Here is a 16,397-nt window from a genome sequence, read left to right on the forward strand (position 1 = left end):
AACATGTGCACGTAATTATAATGACCACTTTTACCAATTACTCCACCAATTTGTCCAGTCCATCTCCAGGTCATTGAGACCCTCCTTGTTCTTCAGCCTAAACACCTCACAGTTCACCCAGACCTCTCACTTGACCAATCATAGTACACAATAAACATGTTTAATATCACTGTGCAAGATAATTAGCAGGTCTAAAAATATGTAAGTTGGCAACTTTATGCACATAAGTGCCTTTTGAAATAGTAACTTCTACATGTAAATGCTGGCCCCACCCCGGAACACCTCTAGATCACCCCTTTTTAAACACGTATATGTGCACATGAAAGCAAAAATACGTGCATATGTATGATGTTTATAAAGAGCATGTACAAGAGTAGATGCTACTTACACCCATATATACTAATTTTTATGTATGTAACTCTTTGAAAATTCCCCCCTAGTAAATTAGACCCAAAGAGAAACTAAAGGCACCCATATACTTTGCAACTATGTAGGTTATTTGAAAATGCCCCCCCCCCCCCCCCCCCGTAAGCCTTATAGCATTCTCTACAAAGGTTTTAATAAGGCACTCTTGTTTTTTTACATTTGCATTTAGAGAGCTAAAAGCTTATCCTAAAGCTGAACTTTCAAACAATATGTTAGAAATGTAAAATTATTTCCAATGATTAATGCAAAATAAACTACTAGAGTTAAGAGAACATTACCATAAAAATGGTTAATGTTTTACTTTTAATCTAATGAACTGTAATAAATAACAGTAAAAAAATATAAACATAACATCTATCGGCTGACTACATTTTCAATACTACAAACACAGTAACCTATGCATAAATGCTAAATTTTCACTATGAAGAGGACATGCAATCTAAAAACTCATGACATATACACTGACAAAAACCATAGACCATGAGAATAACAAGGCTTGAAGGAACAAGGCTGACAAAGACGACCCCAAGGGTGACTTTCTTGGATACCAGTAAGTAGATCCCCAAAGGCAAAGAGCTGAAGTATAGTAAGCCTAGCAACCAAACAAACAGTCGAACAGAAGTCTGGCAGATCAGCGAAGTACAGTTCCACACTGTCCAGTGGTAGGGCATTGAAGAAGCAGAGTCAAAATTAGAAGGTCTATAGAATTCCACTACAGGTGTTGAGTTCAGAGACTGGGGGCTTTCTCTCTGCACCTCCATAATAGTTATAACCAAGCAGTTGGAGGAGCTATGGGAAGGACTCACAAGGGTTGACAGTCTCTTTGGGGTCAGCACTAGCTCAGAAGGATTTTCTGGTGTGCCTTTCTTTCCTTGGCCCCCACAAGTCAAGTTCCCAAGGATGTTGTTGTCATCTGGAAGGCTGCTAATCTCATCATCAGGCAGGCATGTTTCAAATCTACAAAAAGGACACACTATGACACCCTGTGGAGAATCTCCAAAATCTATGATTTTGTGAAGACATTTGGCACATACTCTGTGACAACATTCCAGCACTTTTGGTTTTCTTTGTCTAAGGTTGTAGCGGTTGTAGCAGATCTTGCACTCAAGTTCATCCGAGTTAAAAGTTGGAGACTCTGTGGTTTCATCTGCCAACTGACCGGTCATTTTTTTTTTCAGTTTCTGAAGAGATGGTAGACCAGTTTGTGATCCTGTGGTGCTGAAGGATCAGTCTTCCAATATTTCTAGTTCAGTTACACTCCTGAATCATTTATCCTGGAGCAGACTGAAAACCAAAAAAGTTACAAATGTCCAGTATCTTCATTTACTCTCCACTTCCACTTGAGATCCTGTCTGTATGCAAGCATGTGAAATAAACCAATGTGGAGCTCCTGTAGAGGAAAAGGAGAATCAAATGTTAATATGGTCTTAAAGTAGCTGGATAAAGATACACAACTTATTTGTAATTTCAGTTTGCTCATTTTTCTGCAAGCAAAACCCATCCCCCACATGTGTTACAATGGACCTAGCTGCATAACCTACATAATAACAATATAAATACATCATAAAATATAAATACAAATTATAAACATAAATACAACTATGTAAAAAAATCCCTACTACATTCTGACACCTCTACTCTCACTAGGAGGCTGGAATCAGATTGCATTAACAAACACACACAACATCATTATTCCATCTCAAAACCTACACATTAATAATACAATAAATATAAGTATGAATCCTAAACAATACCCATATTAAAATCCCAACTAATTATCCCTGTTCTAATCTATTCCTTTATAGCTAACAAATTTATCAAATGAAACAGACTAACCATTCCAAAACCCTCCCAAGTAAACTAACCAAAGCTCCAGCACAAAAATAATCCACCCTGTAATGGAGTGATCCCGTTTTCTCCTTTGTTGTATATGCAGGACCAGGCTAGAGGCCTGGTCCACCTTAAATTCCATAGAGGGAGAGAACTCTGTGGGAGGGACCCTGAGGTACAGGGGCAGGACTGAGGGCAGGAGCAGCTGGGGAGCATAAGCATGTAAGCCCAGTTGAGTTCAGGAAGCCCCTACATGTCCAGGAAAGGCAGCTCCTATAAATATATGCTGACCCAAACCCAGGGAGTGGGAAATGTACTGCAAAGATAGGCAGTCATTCTATTGTGCTGAAATGCTGTAACTTGAATAAAGTTTTATCTGCATTAGAAAAGCTGGAGTCCGTGTGGCTTTGTGCCTCCAGCCTGGGAAATACCGCTTGGTTTCCCATATATGGTTTCAGGTCAGGGATTTTTTTCTCTTTGCTGGGCACAGAGAAAAACCCCATGTCTCCAAGGGAGGACTTGAAGTTGGTTGTGTGGCCTGCCATAGTATTTAGAGTCAAAGCAGTGCTGCAGGGAAAATGGTATGGCTCAGGGAGCACACTGAAGTGAGGCGGGCTGCATAAAGAAAGTTTGTCTAGCCTTGCCTAAGGAAGGGGGCTAGGATAGAAGAAAAGCAGTGTTCTTAAACTATGTACAAGAGCACTGGAAGATAGAGGGCTTGTGTGGCTCAAGGAGCACACAAGAGGAAAAAAACCTGAAAACTGCCTTTAAACTAATAGTGGTCTGTGGGACCTGCAGGCAGGGTAGATTTTTCTTTGCAGACTAATAAGACAAGCCTCGTCTGAAGATAGAACTGCTATATTCAGTACTGTCAGGGCTGTGAGGCGGTTTTTGTTTTTTTTTACTTTGTTTTCCTTTAAAGAGAAAAAAAAATAGAAGTGAGAAAAGCAGTTGTGCACTGTGGTTGGAGCAAGGCATGGCCCAGAATGAAAATGAAACTGCTAGCAAGAGCAGAAGCCAGAGAGCTTATAGGCCTGGGTAATACTACCAAAAAACCTGGTTTGGATCCAGTGGGTGTACTGCAGTACAGGTAAAAGAAGAAAGAGAATCCAGAGAGCTCAAAAGAAGTGTATTGCCATAAGAACATAAAAACATAAGAAATTGCCATACTGGGTCAGACCAAGGGTCCATCAAGCCCAGCATCCTGTTTCCAACAGTGGCCAATCCAGGCTACAAGTACCTGGCAAGTACCCAAAAGTAAGTATATCCCACGCTACTAATGCTAGCAATAGCACTGGCTATTTTCTAAGTCAACTTGATTAATAGCAGATAATGGACTTCTCCTCCAAGAACTTATCCAAACCTTTTTTAAACACAGCTACATTAACTGCACTAACCACATCCCCTAGCAACAAATTCCAGAGTTTAATTGTAGTTGAGTGAAAAATAATTTTCTCCGATTACTTTTAAATGTGCTATATGCTAACTTCATGGAGTGCCCCCTAGTCCTTCTATTATCTGAAAGAGTAAATAACTGATTTATATTTACCCATTCTAGCTATGTAAGTCAGTGTAGTGGGAGTTCCCCAGTTCCAAGAGCTGGGTGAGAGGGGGAACCTGAGACTGCAGGTGTAGCAACTGGAAAGGCCAGCCAGATCAGTGGGGGCAGCAAAGCCACTCCCAGATGTTGTAGATGCCTAGAGAGGAGTGGCTACAGACAATAGCTGAAATACAGGCACTGGCTGCAGAGATGGACCAAATGCTACAGGCAATATGGTAATGTGCCCTTGAGGAACAGAGGAGCACTATTACAGTTGAAGACATTGCTGTGAGCCAAGAAAAGCTGTCGTGGGAAACCCAGAAAAAGGGACCGTGGAGCCCCCTGAGACAGGTGTCACAGAAGGAAGCAGTATTAAAAGGCCTGAGGCAGCAATAAAAAGCCTGAGTGGGGCGCTACAAGGAGGCCTGAGGTCAGAACTACAGAAATGCCACAGGAAGATGCTGTAGGATGCCAAAACACTGAAGAAAACCTGGGAGAGGGCAACCCTGACTGTCCAAAAGGAGGCCATATTGAGTGGCCAGAGGAAGGCAGCATGGAAAAGCCTGAGAGAGGCGCTGCCAAGGGGCCAGCTGAAGAGGTCGTAGAGGCTATGGAGTCCCCAGTGAGAAAGGCTACAGAGGAGTCTGACAGATGCATTGCCAAGGGATGAATTGAAGAGGCCACAGAGGCCATGGAGTCCCTAATGAGAGTACAGGGGAGCCAATGTCAGGGAGTGATGAGGAGTCAGTGAGAGCTGCAATGGAGTCGCCAGAGGGAGCTGGTTGTGACAGTGCAGATGAGGCACAAGTCACCACAGAGATGACTGAAAAGTATTCACTACAAGTCTCACAGCCAGTCCAAAGAGTCCCACTAGGGTGGAAGTGGAACCTGGAGCTACAGATGGACTCAGATGAAGGACTGTGGATGTACACTGGGCAAGGGTCACAGTAGGTGGTACTAACAGTATTGTCTGGGGAAACTCTAAGGTGCGGAGGTGAGTCTGACCCTAGGTCCCCGACCCCAAGCCTAGCTGGTAGGAGGCCAAATGAGGGGACTCAGGTGTGTGGTACTTCCCTGGATAGGATCCACGGGGGAATAGTGATGCTTGGACCAATGGGGCCAAGCTAAGATGGGGATGTAATGGAGTGACCCCATTTTGCCCCTTGTTGTATATGCAGGATCAGGTTAGAAACCTGGTCCAGCTTAAATCCCACAGACAGAGAGAACTCTGTGGGCGGGACCCTGCAGATCAGGGGATAGGACTGAGGGCAGGACCAGCTGGGGAGCATAAGAGTTTAAGCTCATCTGGGTCCAGGAGGCCCTTACGTCTCCAAGAGAATTAGCTCCTGTAAATCTAAGTTGACCCAAAGCCCAGGGAGTGGGAAGTGTACCGCAAAGGTAGGCAGTCATTCTATTGTGTTGAAGAGCTATAACTTGAATAAAGTTTTATCTGCATTAGAAAAGCTGGAGTTCATGTAGCTTTGTGCCTCCAGCTTGGGAAACACCCCTCAGTTTCACACACACCACTTCCATAAAGCCGCTTACAATCTCATCCCCATCACTCCAACTAGCTCCTGAAGGAACTCCTCCAGAGGAGACCCTGTTTAGGTTGCTGTTGCGCTGGAGGTGGACCCTTGGCCTGGTGCAGGATTGGTACGACCCTCTGGTTGGACCCGGAGGGTGCCTGCCACCAGGAGGCGGAGCAAAGGAGGAGACAGAGGCTAACTGGAGCTTCGCCAATAGCAACCCAGGATTTCCTTAGGTTGAGCCCTTGGTTACCCGGGCCGCCTGGTCTTAGGTGGGCCTCACAGGGTCTCTGAGAGAGGAAGCGCAGGGGAGTGCCCACCACGAACAAGGGTGCGTGGTCGATGTCAAAGCAGGAATGTCCAGAGGTCGCAGGAGGCCAGAAGAGAGTGTCCGAGTGGATAGCGAGGATCAAGGCCAGAGTAGCAATCCAGCATGGTCAGCCGAAGCAGTGATCAGTACTGGTTGTCAATCCGGGAGTAGTCAGGTCAGGCAGAGGTCAAGTTCCAGGCAGCAATCAGGAGCAGTCAGTGAACAGGCAGAAGTCAGGTCTGGGCAGCAAACAGGAGTAGTCAGGAGCAAGCAAAGGTCAGTACCGTGAGATCAGTCCAAAGGATACTATCAGTGATGGAGAGCCGAAGGAACAGAAGACGCTGGAACAGGAGACACGGGAGACACTGGAAAAGGAGACACTGGGACAGGAGACACTGGAACAGGAGACACTGAATAAGAGACACTGGAACAGCCAAACTAGAGACAACGGAGTGTACGACCCGATTGCCAAGGCAAGGAAGGGCATGCCGCAGAGCTGGGATCCGCCCCTGGTCCTTTAAGAGGCCAGGCGGTCCGCACGCGCGCGCCTAGGGGCGGGGCCTACGCCATGGAGGACGCTGAGCCCTGCCGTGAGGCCTGGATGGAGGACTAAGCGTGGGGAAGCCGGAGAAGCCGCGAACCGACTGCGGCTGAGGAGGAGAGCCCGGAGCTCATGGACGGGAGAGAAAGGTGATAAGCAAGTGAGGCCCCTGAGGAGTGGGTACCCCGTTAGCGTTAGAGAGTCCAATAGAGATTGGAGAGGCAGAGTAGCTGGGTATGGAGAGCGAATCCCATCCATAAGATTCCATAGGATTACCCTTGCTAACTCAAAGGCTAGCAAACAATGTAGGCTTTAAATATCTGGCCAGCATGACGTCATCATAGGGGGATGCCCCGGAGGTTCGAGCCAAGTAGGAAATAAGAAGAAGGTCTACGTGGCGCGCGTGCCCTATGGTACAAGCGGGGCATGGCGGGAGGCAGCGCCCAAGCTTGTCCAGGGACGCCGGAGAGGACGGCAGGCAGACGCCGCGGTAGCCAGGCATCCAACCGCAGCATGAGGAGGAGCAAACAGAGAGGTAGGTGGAGTGAAGCCGTCGGAAAGGGACGGTTGCAACAATATATTCGGATATCGCCTTAGTCTCGGGGAGCGAGAGTGGAAAGGTCCTACCCTTGGGAGGTGTAGTACCGGTAGAAGTTCGATAGGACAATAATATTTTCAGAGTGGAGGTAATGTGTCTGCTTTCTGTTTCGAGAAAACGTCCTTGAAGTCTGAATACTGAGCCTGTAGGCTGGCGAGGGTGGTGGTCTTCAGGACGGTCACTGTTGGGGATATTTGCTTCAAGCAGTTTTTCTGACATTGTGGATCCCACTGAACTAGCTGGAGGGACTGCCAGTCAAATTGTGGTCCATGAGTCTGGAGCCAGGGGAGGCCCAGTATAACTGGGTGTGTTGAATGCTTTAGAACATATAGGGATATCTCTTTTTCGTGTAGAGTTCCCACGGTGAGTCGGAAGGCCGCCGCGCGGTGCGTGATACGTTCAGGGAGATGTTGCCCTTGAATAGAGGCTATGTGGAGAGGAACTTCTAGGAGTTGTACTGGAATCTTCAGAAGGTTCACTATATTATCCATTAGGAAGCTGCCACTGGCTCCTGTATCGATGAAGCCGTGGTGGAAAAGGAGCGGGACTCCATGGATAGAGTAACAGGTAGTAGAAGTTGGGGGCCGGTGACATTAGCACCCAAGCTCGGGATCCCCGCCGAGCTTAGGCCTTGAAGTTTTGCGGACGGACCGGACAGGACTGCCTCAGATGTCCTGAAGCACCGCAGTAAAGGCATAGGTCCTTACGTTGAAGATGTTCCTCGGGGGACAACCGCCCATGGTTGACTTGTATCAGTTCTTCATTGGAGGAAGGTGGTGCCAGTACAGCCTTCAGCTGAAGGCTAAGGGCATGTGCTGGGCATTGAGCAGGAGGGCCGGAGTTCTTTTACTTCATGGTGCCGTTGTCTGAGGCGATGGTCAATTTTCCCAGTGAGGGAAATCAGGTCCTCTAGAGATATGGGAATCTCACAGACAGCAAGTTCGTCTTTGAGAGCAGGTGAAAGACCCTTGAGGTAGAATGCCCGAAGGCAATCCTCTTGCCATCCCAGTTCCGTTGCCAAAGTCCGGAACTCCACCGTGAACTCCAAAAGGGATCTGGAGCCTTGATGAAGGTATAGTAGGTGATGGCCAGCAACTGCCTGACGACCAGGATCTTCAAAGGTCCGCTTGAAGGCGGTGATGAACTGGGACAGTTGCGTGAGGATAGGGTCAGAATGCTCCCAAAGTGGAGAAGCCCATGCCAGGGCCTTCCCCTCAAGGCGAGAGAGAATGAAAGTAATCTTTGTTGATTCCTTCAGCAACAAGGAGGCTTGGAGAGCAAATTGCATGATGCACTGATTGAGGAAGCCTCGGCAGAGGCGTGGCTCCCCATTGAAGCGAGGAGTTGCTGGCAGTACCAGTGATGCTCTCAGTAGCAGGGTAGAGGTTAGCCCACTGGATTGGCCATTGCTGCATCCTGCATTTGAGAGTGGAGTTCCTCTACGGAGGAGGCTAGAGTCTCTATGGCTCTTCGTTGTTCTTGAACAGTTTTGGCCAGACCCCGAATGGTCCGTATGGTGGGAGACTCTGCCAAGTCATGGCCTTGGCAACCTATTGCGCCAGGAGGTGGACCCTTGGCCTAGTGCAGGATTGGTAGGCTCCCTGGTTGGACCCAGAGAGCGCCTGCCACCAGGAGGCAGAGCACAAAAGGAGACATAGGCTAGCTGGAGCTTCGCCACTAGCAACCCTAGGTACCCCGGGTTGAGCCCTTGGGTACCTGGGCCGCCTGGTCTTAGGTGGGCCTCGCAGGATCTCCTTGATAGGAAGTTCAGGGGTGTGCCCACCACAATCAAGGGTGCGTGGTCGATACTCAGGCCAGAAGTCCTGGGTGCCTGAGAAGGCCAGAAGAGGGTCTCTGAATGTATGGCAAGGATCAAGGCCAGATACAAGGAAGCGTGGTCAGCCAATGCAAGGGTCAAAGCCAGTTATCAGTCCGTGAATAGTCAGCCAAAGCAGTTCCAGGCAGGAAACAGTCAGACGTGGTTCGAGTTCAGGCAGAGGTCAGTTCCAGGCAGCGTGAAGACGTGGTGGTAATCAGGCAGAGGTCAGTTCTCTCTCTCTCTCTCTCTCTCTCTCAGCTTAAAACCTACTAAGCATGGTCCCCCTAGTGGTTGTATGTAGGAAATACATAAAAGTTATCGCAATTTGCGCTAAGATAGTGCTTCACATAGGTATTAGCGCAAATTGTGATAAACTGCCTATTACCATAAAAACACACCCCCTTTTCCTATCACATGCGATATTTAGTGCATTTTGATAAATCCAGGCCTCAGTTTGGCCAGGTGGGTGGTATTATACTCCTATCTCTATACTCTTCCCCAGCGCATATAGGATTTCTACCCATAAAGATTCTACTATGCTTTTAGTCTCTATGCCATCCTAAACATAAAGTGCCACCCCACCCCGACGTTGATCCCACCTATCATTGTGGTATAATTTTCTAACTGGTATAGCACTGTCCCATTGGTTATCTTCCTTCCACCAGATCTTTGAGATGCCAATTATGTCTACCTTTTCAGTCAGTGCTATACATTCTAACTCTCCCAGGGAGAAATATTTAAACCACAGATTTGTTCAGCTAAGTCCAAATTTGCCAGACAAATCCTTTTGGATATTGATCTCCTAATAACTTTTTCATTTTCCACCTGATCCACACCAAAGTTTTAGTACATATCAGGGGTAAATGAGAATTCTGGCAATTGTTTTTGGATTCACTTATTCCACAAAGACATGCGTGCAATTATGTCACTTAATAATGTTTTGGTTTTGCTTCTAATCCATACCAAGTTTTCAGGACATGTCATGGATCTATGATGATCAGGATGGGTATTTTTTTAGAGGAAATCTATATGTTCCATGAATATATGTTGTCTATTCATTTTGGGGTTGTGTATATGATACCAAATTTTCAAGAGATTTCTGTGACACCAAGAGAGGTTGGATACAGGGAGGACGATTATCAGAGGGTTTAGGCTCCTAATTTTTGGAGTTAGAATCTGAAATTTGGCTCTTTGGAAAATGTAATAGGGTTGATATTCCTAAATTTGGAATCCTAATTTCACTTGAAGCCTATATTTAGGAGCCTAAAAGGTGGGTGATTTCTGGGGTGGAGTTAGAACAGGAAAGAAAAGTTAGGGGCTTATACAGATTTTCAGCATAGGCTTCTAAATCTAGGAAAATCAATTGTATGACTAAATTTAGGTCCTTAAGGTTAGGATCCTAAATTTAGGTGAATTTTCAGTTGAAAATGTAGGTCTCTTCCTATCTGTAACATCACCTCAGGTTCTATTCTGGAACACCTCTTGGTAGCTAAGTAGGTAAGAATACCTTATCCACTTTTCTCTGCCTTGCGTGTGTGTGTGTGTATATATATCAGCATCTCAGTTCACTGTGACTGGCATTATGTCCTAAACCAGCGGTTCTCAACCGGTGTGTCGCGACACACCAGTGTGTCGCCAAGAACACACAGGTGTGTCGCCACACTTCCCGGTCCCCCACTGACCCAGCTGCTCCCTGGTCCTCCTCCGCCCGGGCTTAAAATGCTGTCAGCCCGGGTGGAACGCAGCAGAACAGCTGGAGTCAGTTGGCGCCGGCATGGTCTCTTCTTCCCCCCCCCCCCCGGCCGGAAGAGGAAGTGGTGAGCAGCAGGTGCGTGTGCGGGAAGAAGAGACCATGCTAGTGTGGTCAGCGTCAGCCCGAAGAACAGAAGAGAGATGCCGCCGGAGGAATGAGCAGTGCGGCACGCAGAAAAATGAAAGAAGCACGTCAACCCCCACGGCCGAAGCGACTCCTTTCTCCATGCGAGAGCAGACAATGAAGAAGGTTAGGGTTGGGAGGAGGCTGCTGCTGCCCGCTAGTTCTGGGGAGGGAGGGAGGAAGAGCGAGTGAATGAGCAAGCAAGCAGCAAGCAAGCATGTGTGTTTGAGATCCTGTGTGTTTTATGTGTGTGAGTGAGATAGCATGTATGTGAATGATTGAGAGCCTGTATATGTGAAAGAGAGTATGTCTGTGATTGAGAGCCCTGCCTGTGAGAGAGAGAGCATGAATGTAAGTTTACGATTGGGAACCTGTATAAGTTTGTGATTGAAACCTGTTTGGTGTGAAAGAGTATGTGTGTGTATGATTGAGATCCTTTGTGTGTGAGAGAGATCATGTGTATGTATGATTAAGAGCCTGTGTGTATAAGTAAGAGAGAGACCATGTGTGTCTAGTGTGATTGAGAGCTGGTTTAGGTGAGGGAGCATGTGAGTTTGTGATTAAGAGCCTGGGGTGTAAATGAGAGAAAGAGAGATAGCATGTTTGTAAGCATGTGAATGAGAGTCTGTGTGTGAGAGAAAAAGACAGCATGTATGTGTGTGTGATTGAAAGCCTGTGTGTGTAAGCGTGAAAGATAGACAGCATGTGTGTAAATGTGTAATTAAGCGCCTATATAAGTGAGAGAAAAAGCATGTGTATATGTGAATGACTGAGAGCATGTGTGTTATAGGTGTGTAATTGAGAACCAGTGTGAGAGAGCGCTTGGTATGTGACAGAGAGAGGAGAAGTTCCAAGCAAACCACCCCTCCTCCTGCTAATTCAAAACAACCTCAGGAGACCTGGATATCAAACGTTCCCAGGTATGCAGAGCAAAAACATTTTTGTATCCTTTCATTTTCATTACTGGGTCTTTGTGTCTGCTATTTTGAAATATTTTATTGGTATCTAGAATTTTTTTATGAGTTTTTAATTATTGGATATTCCACTCATCAGTGTTTCGAAATAATCTGTTCTTTTTTGTTAGTATGGTTTTACTGCTACTGATTCTATATTTCTTGATTTGTTTTATAAGAATGGGTGATGTTTCTTTTTTCCTTTATTATACTGCATACGGAGATTCTGGCTTATTGCAGTTTCCAATTCCGTTTTTTCTGCATGTTTCTAGTTGTGCATTTTGGTCTCTTTATTCTTTGTTAGGTGAGACTCAGCACATGTGATTCAGGTGAGGTTTTCTGCTGGCATGTAGTTTCTGTGTAGGGCTCTATAGCAGCCTGGCTTGGTTCCGTTTTCCTAATAGGAGATGTATTGGTTGTCTTAAGGCCTGGCGTAATATTTTCAGTGTTGCCTTTTCTTAGGTATAGGTGGTTACTGTTAAGTGCTGGAAATTGGTGCTATTTTGGTGTGGGATGTTTACTAGTTATGTAATTTCTGTTCAGACAGAATACATATCTTTTCCTTGTTCATTTTTAAACAATAAAAACAATTAACGGACCTTTACTTTTTATTTCCGCCGTGAATTGTAATGAGCAGCGTGTCACACATGTGAGCATGGCCGTGACAGGTGTGTCACGATGGGGAAAAGGTTGAGAACCACTGTCATAAACCATTCTCAGCAGCCAAATAATACCATTAGTACTCTGCTGTGATTAGAATATATTTTTTTGTATGCTGGTCTAGCTGAAATCCAGCATTCTTGCATAGATAAGATATACGTACACCGACTTATTCTACTCACTAATTGTTTAATACAAGTGTTCTTTACTGGTCTTTTAACCACCAGTGATTTTCTTCCTTCTTTCTTCCTCTTACACCATTCCCACATCTCCTTGTTTGAGTTCATTTTGTATGATTTGTTAAGATGGCAACTACTTACCCTAGTTAATTAGCTACTTAGCTTTCACCAAATTTCCATGAACCAAGAATACAGCTTATTCCTCCATCTTATGTCTCAGCAATATATGTATTTGCTGCAAAATGGTGAATATTATGGTGTAAACTCACAACCACAGCAACTAAGTTTATGGAAAATACATGAACAAAGAATCTGGACCTTAAAACTTTCTCAGGGACTAAGATGAATATGTCATAGTGACCAGAGACATCTCAGTACCATCCAGATAGTAAGATACATTGTTTACACTTTCAGTTATTTTTCCACTTATAATTGTAATTAACCTTCTCAGACTTCTGCAAGTATGCCTACCTTCCTAAAATTTTCTTATCTTCTGGTCTTATCTTATTTTCTTATCTCCAAAGACCTTCCTGGGTTCTTCTTCATTACAAGTAACACCGCACTTGCTTTTCCTCAGTGATGAAGGTTCACTTCATCATGTGGGGCAAATGTTCTGGACACTCGCCATTGGATGATGACTCCTCAGTAGATCTCTATACATCTTCTTCTGATGTCTTCTGATGTGTTGACACATGTGGTCTGATGACTGTTTGGAATATGCTGAGAGGAAGTACCAGTAGAAAGAATTATTTAAAACCAATTTTCTTTTCCAATCAGAATTATAGCAATACTACATTGCTTTAAATTAAAGCTATGAAAAGCCTGGCTGTTACATTCATAGAAATTATATATCCAAATATATATATACAGTATATATAAATTAGAAATTTATCCAATATCCCCCATTTTTATATATCTCTAAAATAAAAATAAAAATATTCAAAATGGCAGTGGCCAGCCAGACCATCAAAGCAACAAGGAAGGCTATCTAAAAAAGCCGTTAGGGCAACAAAATGGGTTAGAAGCCAAATGTCCAATCAGAACATTTTATTTCATGGAGACATGTTTCTTATTAGCAAGCCCGACTCTGGCTGAGTTTTGCCCCCTGCATTGGGGCTGCCTCAGGGGCTAAAATACACAAACAACATGTATAAATCAACAATATTTGACAAATAAAATAATAAAACATAATATTAAAATAGGATATATACAATGGTAAACATATAAAACTGTGTATTAATGTGCAAATGATGATAAATTTATTGTTGAGCAGCTCTAAAGAAACCTTGTAGTATATTTTAAAGAAGAATGATGAAACCATTAGTGCCAGTTTTTACACTATGTGCAGCAAGTGTACTGAAATCTGAGATCACTATCATTCCAGGCAGATTATGTTAGATGGTCTGAAATGGTAGGTTTATAAACATATAAAATCAGGGTAAGAAAAATAAAAATGAATATAAAATCCTTAATGTGTGATAATGTCACGTGATACCTACGAACAGAACAGTGGTCTCTTGTGAAGATTTGCCTGGCCTTCGGAGTGAGGAAACTCACTCCAAGATGAGATTTGGGCAATGTTCTCTCAACCTAGCTTGATGTTACCCAGGTAGAGAGTCCTTCAAGCTAGGGTTGAGAGAACCTTGCCCAAATCTCATCTTGGAGTGAGTTTCCTCACTCCGAAGGCCAGCAAATCTTCACAAGAGACCACTGTTCTGTTCGTAGGTATCACGTAGAATGTCAAAGTGGGCCCCTAACCCCCTACACTCTTACCTATCCCCACCTCGAGTTTCTAGGTGGGCCTACCATAGGGATACAAATACCTACCTATGGGCCATGATATTATGGCCAGGTGCGCTCTCTCTCTCTCTCTCTCTCTCTCTCTCTCTCTCTCTCTCTCCTCAGTAAAAATGGTCCCCCCAGTCTTTGCACAGATAAATGCTATATTAGCAATAAAACACACCCCTTTTGCTATCGCATGCGGTACTTACCGCATTTGATAAATCCACCCCTAAGATGGGGGGATTTAGGTAGGGCTTGGGGGTGGGTTAGATAGGGAAAGGTGGGGGGGAACAAAAAAAAGGTTCCCTCCAAGGCCGCTTCGATTTTGGAGGGAACGGGGAAAGCCATTGGGCCTCCCCTAGAGCTCGAAGCACGCATGTAATAAATCGGGTGTACATTTGTGCGCGCGGGTAGCGCATACAAATGTACCCTCGCATTTAATTTAAAAAATCTGCCCCATAGTGTGTGTCCTTCATATAATATAAAGTATTAAAAGACCACAATTGGAAATAAAATTTATTGCATTAAATTAAAATGAAAGATGATAAAATAATAAAATCAATTGAAAAAAGAATGAAAAAATAAAACTGGGGGTTATAGCTAGAAAATATATAGGGGCAGATTTTCAAAGGCTACGATTTCGAATTGGCCTTGGAGGAAACGGGAAAAACCATCGGGGCTCCCCTAGGCTCGGCGGCGCAGCACGGTGCACATGTGTGCACCCCTTTGCGCGCGCTGAGTCCTGATTTTAAACATGCCCACGGCAGCATGCGCATGTTATAAAATCAGGCGTAGATTTGTTTGCGCCAGGTTGCACGAACAAATCTACGCCCCGCGCACACCTTTTAAAATTTGGCCCTATAGTGTTAACTAAAAAAAATTAAAGATATGAAAGACATATTAAAAGGTCAATGGTGTGTACTAACTAAAACATTTATGCCTCAACGGTCATAGCATAAAATATTAAAATATTAAGGATTAAAAGGCACTTCAAACGGGAATAAAACTATTACATTAAAAAGTCCAAGGAGTGTGCAATTAAAAACAAGGATGATAAAATAATACAATCCAAATTGAGAAATAACCTGGAAAACATATGTGTAAATTGATGATAATCAATTGTATTGATATGTAAATTAAAAATTGTGAATAAAATGTATATAAAGATTCAAATATAAGGATAAAAAATGAATAAAAATATGTTAAAACAATGATAGTGTGAGTCGATTAAAACATGTAGGCAGACCAGCTATGAATGAACCTGAGTACTAGGTAAAAACATAGGCACTTTAACTACTAACAACCATATGTACAGGGAATTCTTAGCAATTGGATAAACAATGTTCAGAGGAACACAGAATACTATCTATTCTAAATTCAGAACCATTTGGTTCCATTGTCATAAACTCAAAGATATATTTCTGTTCTAATTGTAAAAGTAAATTATCCAAGTCACCTCCTCTCCAGTTTGAAACAGGTTGTTGTAGTACACAGAATCTGTAATCATTAAATTTATGATTCTTCTCTAACGTGTGTGAGACTAAGGGTTTAGATTCAACTGCTCTTTTTATACTACTTTGTGTTCTATAATTCTCTTATTGAATTGTCTTATAGTTTTTCCAATATAAATTTTATTACAGGGACAAAGTGCAAGGTAAATTACCTCTTTGCTTTTACAGTTAGTAAATGATTTAAGTTTGAATTCTTTGTTTAAGCCGGGAATATGTAAGTTAGTTACTTTCATGTTCACATAACAGACTGAACAGTTTCCACAAGGATGATGACCCGGTGGTCTTTTGTCTTTTAATTTTGTTGCTGGTAATGCAGATGGAGTGTTTACGGCGGGCCGCGACCGGGACCAGGTGTCATGGCTGCCGGTTGCGGCGGTCTGCGACTGGGGCCAAAGACTCACCTGGGGCGTCGGGCCGCCTCCGGGAACCCCACAGAGGCAGGCAGGCCTCTGTTCTGATGCCTTCGCGGCCACTGCCGATGCTGGGCCCAGCCACTGGTGCTCTCTCTCGGCCGGGCTGACTCCTCCCCCTTTGATCTTCCTAGAGCCACGCGCACGGCAGTGACTATTCATTTAAAGGGGCCGCGACAGGAAATGGTTGTGAGCTCCACCTTCCGGATTACAATTTAGGCAAAGGTCTGCTCTTCAGACCTTGCCTTGGCTTCTTGGCTCGTGGTTGGGGGTTCTGTGCTCCAGTTCTCTTCTCTGTTCCTGGTTTTGCTTCGCTCCCAGTTGATTGGGAGTCTTCTGGCATTGACCTGTGGACCGGCTTCCGACCATTCTTCTGGCGTTGACCTGTGGACCGGCTTCTGACCATTCTTCTGGCATTGACCTGTGGACTGGCTTC

General features: G+C 44.4%; 1 protein-coding gene across 1 annotated transcript; it reads right to left on the reverse strand.

The window, feature by feature from the left end:
- Positions 1 to 551: 551 nt before the first annotated feature.
- On the reverse strand, positions 552 to 12,817 carry LOC115086191 (E3 ubiquitin-protein ligase RNF182-like). Its single transcript, XM_029592681.1, has 2 exons — positions 12,730 to 12,817; positions 552 to 1,816 (listed from the first exon to the last, which is right to left on the reverse strand). The coding sequence occupies exon 2, from the start codon at positions 1,590 to 1,592 to the stop codon at positions 846 to 848; it is 747 nt and encodes a 248-aa protein (XP_029448541.1). The 5' UTR covers positions 1,593 to 1,816; positions 12,730 to 12,817; the 3' UTR covers positions 552 to 845.
- Positions 12,818 to 16,397: the final 3,580 nt, after the last annotated feature.

This window comes from Rhinatrema bivittatum, chromosome 2 (genome assembly GCF_901001135.1).
Source record: "Rhinatrema bivittatum chromosome 2, aRhiBiv1.1, whole genome shotgun sequence".
NCBI lineage: Eukaryota > Metazoa > Chordata > Amphibia > Gymnophiona > Rhinatrematidae > Rhinatrema > Rhinatrema bivittatum.

What these genes read in the sequence shown, in the direction of transcription:
- LOC115086191 (XM_029592681.1), bottom strand. Translation starts at nt 1,592, where the DNA reads ATGACCGGTCAGTTGGCAGATGAAACCACAGAGTCTCCAACTTTTAAC.